Here is a 15,419-nt window from a genome sequence, read left to right as displayed (position 1 = left end):
TTTTTCACCTTTGATGGACCGTAAGCTTCTCTTAACTCATCTTCATAGCAAACACTGTCTGTGATGAAGAGTAAACACCAAATAAATGGTTTAGTGCAGAGTTCTCCACTTCGAGACGACAGACCTTGGGGGCCAGATGATTCTTTCTGGGGGCAGATGCTGTCCTGTGTGTTGTAGGCCACTGAGCGGCACCTCTAGCCTCAACTCACTAGATGCCAGGAACGCCTCACAGGTGTGACAGTCTTCAGGGCTTCCCTGGTGGCGCAGTGGTTGAGAGTCCGCCTGCCAATGCAGGGGACACGGGTTCGTGCCCCGGTCCGGGAAGATCCCACATGCCGCGGAGCGGCTGGGCCCGTGAGCCATGGCCGCTGAGGCTGCACGTCCGGAGCCTGTGCTCCGCAACGGGAGAGGCCACAACAGTGAGAGGCCCGCGAACCGCAAAAAAAAAACCTGTCTGCAGACATTGCCAAATGGCTCCCTGGGGGCTCAGCCACGGCGTCTGCGAACCACTGGTTTAATGAGTAAGATCCCCTGAACTCAGGCAAGGAGTCCAGAGCTCGTCCTATTTTGCCGGGTGCCTATTAGAGGTAAGTGCAAGCCCCCTGCGTCTGGGCTGATACTTAGAGGGGCCTAGGCTCGATTCTCAGGAGGATTCCAGTTGTGGTTTGTCCACCCCTCATTTGGGGTACAGCCCCCAAACCTGGGGCTCAGCCTCACTTCCCTCTTCCTCACTCCATACCCACCAGCAAAACACAACCGTTCTACCTTCAAAGTATGTCCAGAATGCAATCACTCTTCCCACCCCTGCATCGCAACCACCCTCACGCAGGCCTCACCATCTCTTACCCTGACTCCCGAAGGGCCTCCTAGCGGTCTTGGCTTCAACACTGGAGCCAGGGAGATCCTGCTGAATCTGAGTGACATCACGTCCCTCCTCTGCTTACAGCCCCCAGCGGTCTCCTAGCTCGCTCAGAGTGAAGATCAAAGCCCCTCACTGGCCTCACGATCACTCAACCTCATCTCCTATCACTCTTCCCCTTGGTCACTGAACATTAGCCACGACTGTCCTCCAACACTTCAGGCTGACCTCAGGGTCTCTGCACTCACCACTCCCTTTGCCTGGAATATTCTCCTACTGGGTAACCATGGGACCTTCTCCCTCACTGACTTTGGGGCTTTACTCAAATGTCATGTTCTCAGAGGGGATCTTTTCAGGCTGCCCTTTCTAGACCTGCCACCCCCTGCCCTGCTTTAGTTTTCTTTTTTCCTTAGCACTTACCACAATCTAACCTGTTAGCCTTTAATTAGCTATCTGGTTCACTGGCTGTCTTTCCCGTTAGAAAGTGAACTTAGAGAGGCAATATTTTTGTGTATGTTTTACGACTGTATGTCAAGTACCTAAAACAGTGACTGCACATAATAGGTGCTCAGTACATACTTGCTGGATGAATGAATGACTCCGTGCGTAACCAGGACGTCTGACACCAAGATGGACCAATCAGGTAGCCCCCTTTTCTGTCATCTTCATCACACTCCAGACCGCATGCTTTTTAAATATTACGTCAAAAGCATCCTGTCATCTGATCCTAGGCTGGAGTTCTTCACAGCACACAGTGAATCTCCTTCCCAGACAACAGAGAGAGGCGAGGCCCAATCTCTCACCTCACAGGCTCAGCCAGACAAAAGCCACTGCAGTGAGAGGCGAGCAGGGTGGCCGTCCACCTAGGCAGACAGACTTCCTGGGAGCGAACCCTCCTCTGCACTTTGTTCTCCCAGATTATCCACTCTATAGGCCACCTTTATCCAGTTCCGGGGATTCTCATTTTTTTTCTCTCCCTGGATGCTGCCACGGGACTGTTTCTCAGACCGGTGAGTGTCAGAATCCCGGGGCAGGGGAGGGGGAGCTTGTTAAAGCAGGAGTGCTGGGTCCCACCCCCAGAGCTCTGGACTCAGCAGGTCTGGGCAGGGCCTGAGAATCTGAATCTCTAACAAGCTCCCAGATGGTGCTGATGCAGCGGATCTTAGGGCCCTACTTTGAAAATCAGCGCACCAGGGGACCGCTCACCCAACAGACCTCAACAATAGATGAATGGCTCCAGGTGGCTTGGGTACTGGGCTAAGAGCAGGACTCACAGTGTGGCACACAGAGTCATTCAATTCCAGCTGCAGTGAGCCTCCAGGGGGGCAGCACGGAATTGCCACGACTTCCTGGTGGGCTACCAGGAGTTTTTACTGCCTGTGGAAGGATGAAGGATGCCCAATTCCACCCGCCTGAGAGTTGACTGAATCTCCGAGACAGGGATGCTGAGAGAGAGTAAAGGCTTGCACACCATACTGCCCGCTTGTGATGGAAGACAATTTTCTTGTGGACCGTATGTGAGTATGAGTGTCTGTGTGCATGTGTGTGTGCGTGTGTGTGTTTCTTGGTCTATCTTGCCAGTCTACAGTGGCTTGGGCCTTAGGAACCTCACATAGAATTAAGGCCAACAGCAGGGGGCTCGCTGGAGGCCAGGCAGTTCTGAAGCCCCAGCAGGGCCCTCTGTGAACAGCTGTTCCAGCTGGGCTGCACTGACACGTCTCCATTGTGTGAACACTTGGGGGTTTCTTGTGTGTGAGGCTGGAGTGAAGAAAGGGGAAAGGCAGGGTGTCAGGGACCACCGAAGCTGAGAAATGATGTCTTGTGTCTACACAATGTGCAATTGGATTAGTGTCTGCAAGAATCATGTCCTCTGATACGGCAGCCGCCAAACCAAACCCACAATTACATCCCTGTTGGCTCACAAGGCATGGTTCCTTTCTCTCCTGTTTTCCTTTCATTATTTTTTATAGAGCTCTGTTATAATGGCAGTAGATCTCATTTCACCACTCATATTTCATTTCAGGAGCTTGTGTGCGCATTGGGGCTAAGGTTTTGCAGAATTCCATCACTTGCTTGGGAAATTCAGTTCCTCCCTCCTCCAAGCCTTGGCCTTTTCCTCCGAGGGTAATGAGTCGATAGGGACAGACAGGACCATTCCCAGGGACCGTATCTTACGCGGAGGGAGCTAGGTCACGTTCTGGCAATGCCCAGGCTGTACAGGGGGCTCTCCCCACCCCGGGGGGGTGTTTGCAAAAGAGCACCAAGGGGCCACAAAGGTAACAGCCCGCCCGTTCCAGCCAAAGTCCGATTTTTGACTTACGTAAACTCCCCCTGAACGTGACTTCAAGAGGCAAGTGTACTGTATGGAAGCCCACCACACAAAAGCTCAGAGCAAGAACAATGAGACGGAGCTACTGGGCTGGGGGCCAGGAGATGCGCTTCCTTTCCTGCTGCAGTCCCTAACCCCCAGCACCCCTGGCTTGGGGCTTCCAGGTGGTGGGTGAGGCAGCCAGCATCTCCGGAAAGATGCAGGGAGGCGGCACATTTACGAGCTGCATCCTGGTCCCTGGTGCTCGACCGCGCTCACCTCTGCAGTGTCTCTGCCATGAGCCCCTCCAGGGAGGATCCCCATCTCCATGACCTGGGCCTCTGCCCCCTGACACTTTGGGCAGAGCTGGTACAGCCAGGGGCCCATTCAAGGTCTCTAGAATGAAAGCAGAGTCCATGCAGGTCCACGTTCCCTTTTATGGAACTGGAGCTGACACGTGTGAAGACCACGCCGCAAGCTGGCAACGTCTGCGGATCTGATCCCGGGCAGCCCTGTCTGCCGGCCTCTTCCAATCCTCGAGATGAAAGGGGCCTTAGGTCCGCTGATGAATTTTGAGTTTTTCCTTCCTCCACGCCCCTTCGGGCAGCCTGTCATGCTCTGAAGAGCAGACTGTGCCTCACCACCCACTTGCAATATTCCACAAGGTCACAGCCTGAAGGCCGGTCCTGGTGACCATCAATCTGACGTGCGACAGCCCCCAAAACTTCCCATCCAGCCAGGCTGAGCCCCTTCAGGGACAGGGAACTGGCTACCCCAGGAAATGCTGATTTGCAAATCTGAAAGGAACGGCCCCACTAACCACTGACCAGCCAAGGGGCCAGAAGCACCAGGCGTGGTCGGTGTCCTGTGTCCACCTGGCCAGGCCACTGCACTCAGTGACTTAATCCAATGCCAGTCGAGGTGTTGGTCTGAAGGTATTTCACAGATGCGGTTAACATCTACCAACCATTGATTTTAAATAAAGGTGATTATCCTTGATAATGTGGGTGGGCCTCATCTCATCAATTGAAGGTCTAAAGAACAAAACCTGAGCTTCCCCTAAGGAAGAAAGAATTCTGCCTCAAGACTGTTGCATCTGAAATAGAGACACAGATGTACAGAACAAACGTATGGACACCAAGGGGGGAGAGCGGCGGGGGGAGGGTGGGATGAATTGGGAGACTGGGATTGACGTGTATACACTAATATGTATAAAATAATAGCTAATAAGAACCTGCTGTACAAAAAAATAAAATAAATTTGAAAAAACAAAAAAAGACTGTTGCACCTACTCCTCCTTGAGATTCCAGCCTGCTGGTACACCCTACAGATCTCAGACTTGACAGCTTCCACAACTGTGTGAGCCAGTTCCTTACAGCAAACCTCTTCATTGTGCATTCCACTGGTTTTGTTTCTCTGGAGAACCCTGACGGACACACCAGACCAGCCCCACTGAGCTGGATCCAGCACGTGGAGCTCGGAAAAGACGGGCAAAAGACTCTTCTACAAAGAGGACCAATATATGTCTGCCTCCTGTTTCCCCAGAACGTTCCACGGTGAGGGGAAGAAGGGTACTTGGTGACCAGCTGACATCTGCATCATAGCTCAGTTCCACAAGCTGTGCTCCTCCCCCGTGCTCCTCCCCCTCTGCTCCTCCCCCCGTGTTCCTCCCCCCACGCTCCTCCCCCGACGCTCCTCCCCCCACTGCTCCTCCCCCCCACGCCCCTCACCCCCGTTCCCCTCACCCCCTCTGCTCCTCCCCCCGTCCTCCTCCCCCCCGTGGTCCTCCCCCACGTCCTCCTCCCCCCGGTGCCCCTCCTCCCCATGCCCCTCACCCCTTGCTCCACACCAGGCTTGCCATTTCCCATCAAGTTACCAGGCAAATGCAGGCAGCCGTGCCCACCTCCCGGGCAGCGGCTGCTGGGCCAGCACCACCGGACATCCAGGAGGAGGACAAGGACCACGACAAGGCTGACTTCCCTCGGTAGCCGCCACCGAAACACATCCCAGTTTGCTCCCAAAGCTGGAACTGCCTTTAACCATCCTCTGAGGGGAGCATTCTGAGCATCTTAGGATTCCATGAGGACCTGAGAGTGGAAGCTACTGACGCTTCCATTGTCCCCTTGCAAGAAAATGGTCCAGTTTCTCCAAAAATGATTTCCTTTCCCAGGAAAGAGACCCTCGCCTGAGTCCGCAGCTTCGCAGCTGCCTGACAGACGAACGGCCAAGAAGCTTTCCAAGGTCAGCCGGCCGAGGAACGCGGGAGAAGCTTTCCGGGGGCCCGTGTCTTTCTTGGGGACTTGAAGCCCCTAGGCCAGGCTCAGGGTCACCTCAAGTCCCCCCACCCATCCCGAATCCCTGTGATGACCACCTCGGGCTGGGAAGGAGGCCCCAGGGCTTGGCCAGGAGGGCAGGTGGACATCAGCTCTTGAAGGGAAGCACAGGCCGGCATTGAAGGAACCGGTATTCACACTTCTCTCTTATTTATTTATTTATTCGTTTATTTGTTTGTTTGCTTATTTATCCATTCATCTATTTAAATTCAGCGAGAAGGAGAGGAAGTTTCATTTCTGCAACATTGTTCTCACCTCCTCATTCAGTCTCCTTTCTGAGGCTTGCTAAATCCAGACTGGCATTCCTGGAGCTGGCCCTAGGCCAGACTCCACAAATAAGGGCCAGGGCACGGCTCGCTCTGCCAGCTGGCAGCTGGAGACCATCTCAGTGCCCTCTGCCTGAAGCGTTCTTTCCCTCTCTCTCTAATTATTTATCTTCCACTCTCTCCATCTCCATCTCTATCTCTCTCATCATCTCTCCCTTGCACACACAATCTCCCTCTCTCACACACACGCACACACACATACGCACACACACACACATGCGCGCGCGCACACACGCGGGCTGATGTATCTCCCATAGGTAGAAACTAGCCTTGGAAGAAGAACGCTTTAGAAATGCATCTTGCTCTTAATGCTCCCACCGTGACTGCCCCGGCAAGCGTGGGATCACGTGACTCCACCAAAAAATAGAATCCATCAGTGTTTACAGGGTTGGCTCCACAACTACCCTTTTATACAAACACCGCTACCTTCTTCAGAACAGGATTAACCTGCATGCCTCCAAGTCTCAGAAACAGATACAGCGAACGGTCAGTGGAACCATTCTATCAGATGGATAGGATTTACCTGTAACATATATACATATAACGAGGAACTGGCCGGGACTCTGGCATCCTGGACCCTATGCTTGCCTTTTCTACCATGGTCCTTTCAGAAGTCTAGGAATTAGCCCCTTGACGAGGCCTAAGATGGATCTGCCTGGGCTTGAATTCCCTTTAAGGGACCAGTGCTGTAGCAAATAGGCAACATCAGAATTAGCGTTCCCACTTTCAAGAAGAAACTCGACGCACAGAAGCGAACTGACTTCTCAGGGCCCAGGGACGTTCTGGCCCCTCCCATCTCCCTGTTTGGCACGTCCAGCCTCATGGTTGACATTCCCTCTGAGGGCTGTGACTTGGCACCTTCACGGACACCACACTAGAAGTTGATGCAATGGTTTCCAGCACTTACAAAACATGACACTTATAAAAAACATATTTCGCATTAAAATATATACGTAGCAAAAAGGGCCTATTATAGCTGCGACAGAGTGGGGAAAATGCACTGGGTGTGGAGTCAAACACCCTTGATTGGAATCCAAATTCTGAGTTGCTTTAAGTGCTGATCTGGGTTAGCCAGAAAATGCCTGAGTCTCAGTTTCCTCATCCATCGAATGGGGATAAGCATTCCTCACAGGGCTGCCTGGAGGACTGACAGGCCATCAGATGTAAAAGGGCTTTATACATAGTAAAGCACTAAAACTTGTGAGCTGCTCTTGTGACTCTGGGCAGATCATACAAATTTAAATGCAATTATTCTTTCTTTGTCTTGAGATTTGATACGATTCTTTCTGAATATATATGGGGTATTATATCATAATTGAAATCAACCTGACTCTTCAAAACTACATCCAATGAAATGCTTTTGTGGGCTTCCCTGGTGGCACACTGGTTAAGAATCCACCTGCCAATGCCGGGGACACGGGTTCAAGCCCTGGCCCGGGAAGATCCCACATGCCATGGAGCAACTAAGCCCGTGCGCCACAACTACTGAGCCTGTGCTCTAGAGACCATGAGCCACAACTACTGAGCCCATGTGCCACAACTACTGAAGCCCACGTGCCTAGAGCCTGTGCTCCGCAGCAAGAGAAGCCACCGCAATGAGAAGCCCCTGCTCGCTGCAACTAGAGAAAAGCCCGCACGCAGCAACGAAGACCCAACGCAGACAAAAATAAACAAACAGATAAATTTAGAAAAATAAAAAGAAATGCTTTTGAGTGTCAGGGATAATACATTCGGTAATTCACTAATACATTCTAGGTGACCGCAGCATTATCGTGACAAACTCAGGAGAGTTAATACTTATGGCTGACACTGGTGCTTGGTTTTAAGTGTAAGTAAAGATGAGAAGAAAAAGCAAGCATCCAAAGAAGGTGACAGAGGAGAGAAGGTTGGGGGGCAGGGGGCTGGAGGACACAGAAAGTAGGTCCGTTAGCAATGTCATAGGGCTTGGACATATGCTACACTGCCTGGCCACTAGCTGACACTCTCCCTCCATGAAAACAGAAGACAGCTTTACTTTCCAGGCAATAAAAACCTCAGAGACAAATTCTGCCATATGTGGGCAAGGCCCCCTCCCACAAAGCCCTCACGTCTGGGAAGTGGAATTGAACATCTCATCTTCAAAGCGAGTTCTCGGTAAATGTACTACTGGTTTTACAACCTCTATCCTCCACGCAAACCACTGGAGAACACATTTTCTCAGCATTGCCCAGTGTTACTGTTCAATGCCCTGAGTTTCTGAAACCATCTCGGGGGAAGCGTGATCAATTTCCACTTTGCCTTTTCAAGGGGTGGGAAAACCAGAGGTCTGGGAGAGCAAGAGCCGGCAGTCTCCTTACCTTGAGCCATTCACCTGGTTAGGGTTACATTCCATCTTGATGGTGACCCTGGCTGGGGGTTGAGACAGCCAGTCCTGCTGAGGGACACGCGGGCTCATCTTGGATGTCTGTCCATAGTCGCTGGAGGAGGACGCGGTCATGTCCGTCTTGGCCAGGTGTGGCGTGCCGTATGCGCACTCAAACAATGACTGGTCCTCGCTCACGACAGATAACGCTTCCTGGACACCCAAAGAAACACACAGTCAGGACGTTCCAAGGGACAGTCATGCTTCAAAAAGTTGCTAACTGTATGGTCATTTCTAACTGGGACCCCCTTTTTAGGTAGTTTTTACGGTATCCATTTCCACCTTTCAGCAGCAAAAGGGAGCTGGCTTTCTTTCCCCTAGAGACGGTAAGAGTTGGCACTGGCCGACCTAGAAAAACTTTTGTGCAGGTCTCCAAACATCCCAGCCTTGACCACAGCCGTGCAGATGATACCCACTTTAATCTCAACTCAAGGAAGTGGAATTTCAAAGGTCTTAGAAGACATCCAATTGCATGTGTCATTATTTGACAAATGCAATCTATAATTCAAGCAGACAGGGTACAGAATGGTCGTGAAGATTAAAAAAGACATGTGACGGCTAACACCTAAGCATCTGGCAAAACTGCCACATTCCCAGGAGATTTTGAAGAAGAGCTACTTAGAAGAGTGAGGGGGAAATGGGGCACCAAAGGACACAGAGACAAAGATACGAATTTTTCCACTTCTAAGTTATTAGCTGAAATAGTTTCAAGTGGCGCTTCCATGACGGTGAACATCTGGATGATAAATGAACCAAAAAAAAAAAAAAAAAAAGCTGTGATTAGCCAGAGGTCTCCAAATACCAAGATGTTTAAAATACCTAGATCGCTGACTAGCTCTTTTTTTTTTTCCCCCCTTACTTTCTATTCCTATCTTTGCTCATTTTGCATGATTGGGTGAGAAGAAATAGAAATGTGTCATTGTTAGAGCATTCGTCTGTGGTTTTAAGTCAAACAAGTGGTTAGCCTATGGCTAGGCGGACATTCGACAGCCAAATCAGCAAAGGCAAATTCGATTGGGAAATTTCAGCTACTGGAATGACGTATTGTGCAGCAACGACACAGAAGAACTACGAGACCATCCAACTTTGCTTTCTATAACCAAAACAGAAATCCATGTGGTAGTTCATGTTTATTTCAGTCCTTGGGCACCCTCGGTACTGCTATGCAGCTGGTGAGAAGCAAATGCTGTCTGGGTCACACATGTTTTTTAAATGGAAACTTTGGAGCCAGTGGGGACTGTGGAGACCTTCTTGTCCAAACTCCTCATCCCCCAAATGGGAAGATCGGAGACCCAGGAAGGTCGAGACCTCACCTTGAGGTGAGCTGCCCAAGATAAAGCAGGGATTTGGTGAGCACAATGGTGAGTGTTTTATCTTCAGTTCCCTCCTATCCCCACAGCCCAGGACACCCTTCTTATATTCCTTGGTTTCCGATAATTGTCTGCCTTAGCACTCCTTTCTCATTCTTTGAATTGATACTTAAATAAGTAACGATTTTCCCCCCACCCCCGTTAATAATAGAGCCCTACGAAGCAGCCTTTCTAAGACAGAAGCCCCCCCCTCCTTACGCAGAAGTGTCCGAATCTTTAGGGAACACATGCAATTTCACAAAGCACCCCCCAATCCAGTGTGTCCTCCCCCACTCCATCCCCCATCTACCCAGGGACCCGAGTACCTGAACTTCACTGCCAGGCACACTGTGCTGTGAACCAGTGAGCAGGGAGAATCAAAAGGAACAAACTCAGTGCTCTGGCTCTCAGAGTGGAGGCCAGGTGTCTGTGCATGGATAACCACCCCCCGCCACCACCCACTGCCACGGTATCTCTAAAATCTCTTAGAATCGCAGCCCTGTGACAGTTTGGGAAAGAGTAAGCTGGGGGTTTAAACAATAACTCAAAATGTAGAAAAGGATGGGCTGTGCCAGCCAGAGAACCAGAATCAGGCACAAGGAAGAAAAGAAAAAAAGTAAGGCATCTTGAACCGCCAGCAAAAGCAAACGCATCAACAAACAGACGGCAACAATCCGAGAAATGGGCACGGTAGATTCGGCGGGGGAGCCTGAGTCACGTGGCGCTCTCTTCCGGTCACAAACGGAGTGAGGGGATGTAAGGAATCTAAACTCACAGACATGGGTTTAAAAGTCAAATCGGCACCACAGACTTAGTGCAGTCCTGCTAATTAATAAAGGCAAAATTATAGCTTCTTCAATAAATTGTGCAAGACAGGGTCTCCTTTCCCATCGCGGCGCTGGATGGAATGGTTTTACGCACTCAGAGCAAAAAACAAGGCTGAAGGCTGCCTCTATTCTCCCGCCGGGTCCTGCAGACTCCACCAAGCCTCGGAGGGGAATACCATGCTATGTAATGTCAGCGTTGGCTCACCGGTGAAGAGAAACATGAATAAATGTGCGATGTGTATCAGAAATTGGCAGAAACAGGTTAGATATAAGGAGCAGGCTAACCTTTAAATCACAAATGAGAAGAAAATGGCTTTCACAACAAAAAGTAACAATGTTAAAATATGAGTATCTCCCCAAGATAAAGTAGGATATTCTCACAAACACAACCAATGACCAAATAAATGTAGCCTAAGATTTAAAAACTGGACCAAAATACTAGAACTGAAACCAGGCTTCAGTGTGTGCTTGGAGGGGGAGGAACCCATTCTCACATCTGGCAAAGCATTTTTCCACCACATGGTTTTCTAAAGAAAGAAATCAAAGTTAATTGAGATCGATTTAGGAAAAAAAAAAATCTACAAACGCTAGAGATAAGCGGGGGGGGGGGGGGGGCACACATCTTTTCTTCGTATCTTAAAATTCTCCTCCAAGTTAGTACTGAATAAAAATGAGAAAGGCCATATACTTCAGAATATCAAAAGCTGCTTTTGTTCGCTAGAGGAGAAGCAGTCTAAAAATGAGGACGCTTCAGGATAAACGTTTCATTTCCAAAGGGGTGAAACACAGTCCATACTCTGGAAAGACAGCGCATGCCCCAAAGTGATGCTAATTAAACCAAGGCAGGCAAGCACCTAGGGTTAAGTACAAGTCAGGAAAAGGAAACAAATGAATAAATGGAATATCTCACACACACACACACACACACACACATGTGCGTGCTAACTTAGCACATCTGAACAATGGAGGAGTCAAAAGAAGCTGAAGGGTGGTCTTCAGAGACCTGCTTCAAAGATGACCACGAAAATTAACTGCTGTTCTTTAGAAGCAAACAAATGCTATGTACCCACAGCATGCCTTTGTTCACCCACTTGACTTTGTATATTACATGTAGGTTTCATCATCCCTTTGGTTGCAGTATGAATGACAGAGGCTGGTGCATAGGATTCTCCCACCCCAGCAGCACTGGGACTTCAAAGCAGGGAAAGGATCTAGCCTAGTAGGATTAAAACCAGAATGGATCGCTACACACAGGCTGGTAACCAGGAACACATGAGTCCCTCAACTGTAGCTCTGCAAGTGACTCTTCCTGGCCTCGACGGATGCTGTCCCTGCTTCCCTGCCGTCTGGCTTCCCTCCTTGTCTGTGGTCATCTCACCTACCTACCTGCCTACCTGCCAAAGCTGTCGGCAGATGCCTTAGGTAACATCTATGGCTTATTCCCTCAGCACCTTCGGCCAGACGCGGGGACTTGCAAACTGCTTTGGCTACCTTATGACAGAGAATTCAAAAAAAAAGTCCAAACCTGGCAGAAATGTGGCATAATTAATTAATATGCCCACCTCTGTGTTACTCTAAAAAGACATGAACTTTAGATTGGTGTGTGCGTGTGTGCGGGGTGTTCTTTTCTGTAGCCCCAAGAAAGCTGGGATATTTTGATGTGCCCGGTGGCAGGCTACCAATGCCATTTTTCATGAACTTATGAGAAATGCATAAATTCTAAGCGAACTGCCCTCAAACAAAAGGGACCGTCGTGTTAGTATACAATGTTTATTATTTCATTTGAATACTGAATATGCACCAATGACATGTGAGGACCACTTCTTCAGATTTTGGTCATCACAGTTGACTGACAGTTCTAGAAAGTGAAGAGAACTCAACTAGATTATATTTCATACATGAGACTAAAATACGATTCTATTTTTTAAGAAACTAGATTTGGGTACAACAAAGGTTCCAAAATGCTTAGATTTTTAAAAAAATTAAAAGTCGAATGCACTTTTAAGCATGCTGACATTTCCAGCAAATGATTTCAGACAGCCTAAAACAGATGAATTTTTTTCTGTAACAGATGAATAGTTTGAGAGGCTCCTATGTTTCCAGCAAAAGAATTATAAAATAAGGGTCTGGGCTCAATTTTGCTCTTAACTTTTGATCCCCACAGTTCATAAAAACACTGAAATGTCAATCCAGGGAACCCAACATACTTAAATTTTCATGAAAATCTGGGCGTGGTAAAATGTTGAAACTAAGAAAGTCTTAAGGAATGATCGGCTCTCTTTCACAGCTGGAGCCAGTGAAGCATACCCAGGGAAATGATCCTTACGTCGTTTTCAAAAATCCAGAGGATGGCCAGAACTAGGCGTCCAGGGAACAGGATTCCCAAATTCACCCTCAGTTTCCTCAAGTCTTAGGTGCCTCAAATAGTTATGAAAAACAAATGGAAAAACTAAGTGGAACAAGCATGTTAAGATTATGGTCATGCTTTAGAAAAAGAAATTCTTATAGAAGTCTTTGGTATCACAATACACTTTAGGAAGCCAAGGTCATCTTAAATCAATAGTCTGCCTTTCCCCCACACACATAACCAATCAGAATCTGGAACATCACATAACTGCTTACACTGCGATGAATAAGCCATCTTTTAGCCACGTTCTCTTGACTCATAAGCAGCTGATCCATCACATAATAAACGAGGTTACCTTGGTAAGCACTTCGTATGCAGTATCCCTTTCAATCTTATTACACTGATTTTAAGATACACCTTTTTCCACATTTTACGAGCTCTGAAATCTGGATGCATCTCACCATCGATGGCATGTCGTGCGTTATTGGCAGCATCTCTTCTCCTTTGACGGCCGGTAAAATAATGGTTCGTTTTATCATCAATGACATCTTAATTTTATGAAATACAGTCCTGACAATAGTCTTATAAGGTCAGGTGTCATTCCTGCCCACAGGTGAGAAAGCAGGATTGGGAAGAAGGGTAATGTCAACGTGAGGACAAGGTAGCAGCAGCGTTCGTGTCGGGGAGTGGAATCACTCCCTGAGGCTGTACACTCGCCACTCTGGGTGTGACCAGAGAAAGAACAGGTTGGGCTGATGGAGGTCAGATGCACAGGGCTTCACTGCCTTGAAACAGCTGTGGAAAGAGCAGAGCTGACAGCACAAATAAGAGACGGAACCACCTAGAAAGAGAGAGGCTGGTGGAGGGAAGAGGTGGGAGAAGGCTGAGGGGATAAATGCCCAGAATCCCAGGACTTCGATGGAATTAAAGGATCAGGAGAGTAAGTGGAAAGCCTGTTGGAAACTAGGAGGGAAATTTCTAAGTACAACACGCTCTCTTATGAGGCTAAAAGCTATGTAGCAATAGGTCCCAGATACATTTAATTAGTCTTTCTTACTTAATAGTTTAAATCAACAAATCTGTTCTTTTCATTGGTTAATCAGATAATTCAGACCCAAATTGATGGCCGTGTATTGGGGTGTGTTCATTGCAGGTGGATGCCTGGCTTCTCAATCAATACTGCAAGGGAAGAATAGGGCAGGTAGGAACACCATTTATAAATGTTAGAGCCAGTGCACGTGGTGGCCTTAAATGGATGTCTGCAGACCTAATGATACTGGAAAACTATTTATTAGGCTGTCTCAAGCCCAGTTGTTTATAGCTTCTCGGGCTTCCCTGGTGGCGCAGTGGTTGAGCGTCCGCCTGCCGATGCAGGGGACACGGGTTCGTGTCCCGGTCCGGGAAGATCCCACATGCCGTGGAGCGGCTGGGCCCGTGAGCCATGGCCGATGAGCCTGTGCGTCCGGAGCTTGTGCTCCGCAACAGGAGAGGCCCACGTACCACAAAAACAAAAACAATTGTTTATAGCTTCTCTTCAAGGCAGAGTGCATGCGGTAGATGCTTCTGGAAAGTCTACTCCTAATCACATTCAGAGGAGAAAAAAGCAACACAAATACGTCCCTAGGAAAGACCTCCACTCCATGTGCCCAACAAAAGGCCAATCCTTCCAGAATTTTATTCTCAACGTGTATATTTTTGCATTTGAATATTGCCAACATCTCATGGGATGAGAAACTTCCTCTGACCGGTATCTTTTAATTACAACACAAAAAAAGCCAAACATTGTGAGTTAAAAGATGCATTGTCAGGCTGAGTGGGAATCATTTTGCCCCGTCTTGATATTATTTTCTTTCCTTAATTCTTCAGCGGAGGAAACATTAAAATCATATATTAAATGCAGCATCTAGCTTTGTGCTCACGTTTTTCTCATTTAACACATTGCTATTTTAGTCCTTCAAAAATATAAAAATCTTGGATTAACCTCAAAGGAAAAATGTATGTAGGCAAATGAAGTCCATCTAAAGAGAGTGTTTCCCCAATGTGGTATCGCTTCAGTATCAAACACGTTTACAACTGCAGTACCAGCCCAGCGCTAAGAGAATGAAACCCAGGACTGGTGCAGAGATACAGGCATACAAATATATTCATATACATGCATACACATACATATTTATACACACATATATGCATGCTCACACACACACATACATACACATGTCAATTTCCATATACATGCCTATACATACATAAATATATTCGTATTCACACATACATGCATATTCGTATGTACATGCACACATGCATAAACATAGACACATATTCATGCATATTCACACACACATGCATATTCACACACACAGTCATACACATATACACACATACATATTCGAATATACATATCTGTACATGCACGCATGCATATTCATACACACATACATATTCACACATATATGCATATTCATATACATGCACATATTTACATACACACATACCTATTCATATACAGACATTTACATACACACATAATACACATATATGTATATCCATCTATCTCTCCATCCTTACTATCTTTGCTCATTGAGCACTTTAGAGGACCTGTACACAGTCCTTATTGGTCAGCAGACCCCCTAGGGAAGATGGTGCCTAAATGATGTAGAACACCAGGATTC

General features: G+C 48.0%; 1 protein-coding gene across 2 annotated transcripts in view; it reads right to left on the bottom strand.

Annotated features, from left to right (window-relative positions):
* Nucleotides 1-15,419, bottom strand: part of ERG (ETS transcription factor ERG) — a 286,020-nt gene that overhangs the window by 54,217 nt on the left and 216,384 nt on the right. For both annotated transcript variants that reach the window (XM_070045389.1, XM_030835419.3), the window contains one exon: nt 8,163-8,380. In XM_070045389.1, the coding sequence (XP_069901490.1) occupies nt 8,163-8,380 (218 nt within the window). The remainder of the gene's footprint in view (nt 1-8,162; nt 8,381-15,419) is intronic.

Source organism: Globicephala melas, chromosome 4 (genome assembly GCF_963455315.2).
Source record: "Globicephala melas chromosome 4, mGloMel1.2, whole genome shotgun sequence".
Lineage (NCBI taxonomy): Eukaryota > Metazoa > Chordata > Mammalia > Artiodactyla > Delphinidae > Globicephala > Globicephala melas.
Note: the sequence above shows the minus strand (reverse complement) of the source record. Positions and strands in the feature narration are given on the sequence as shown.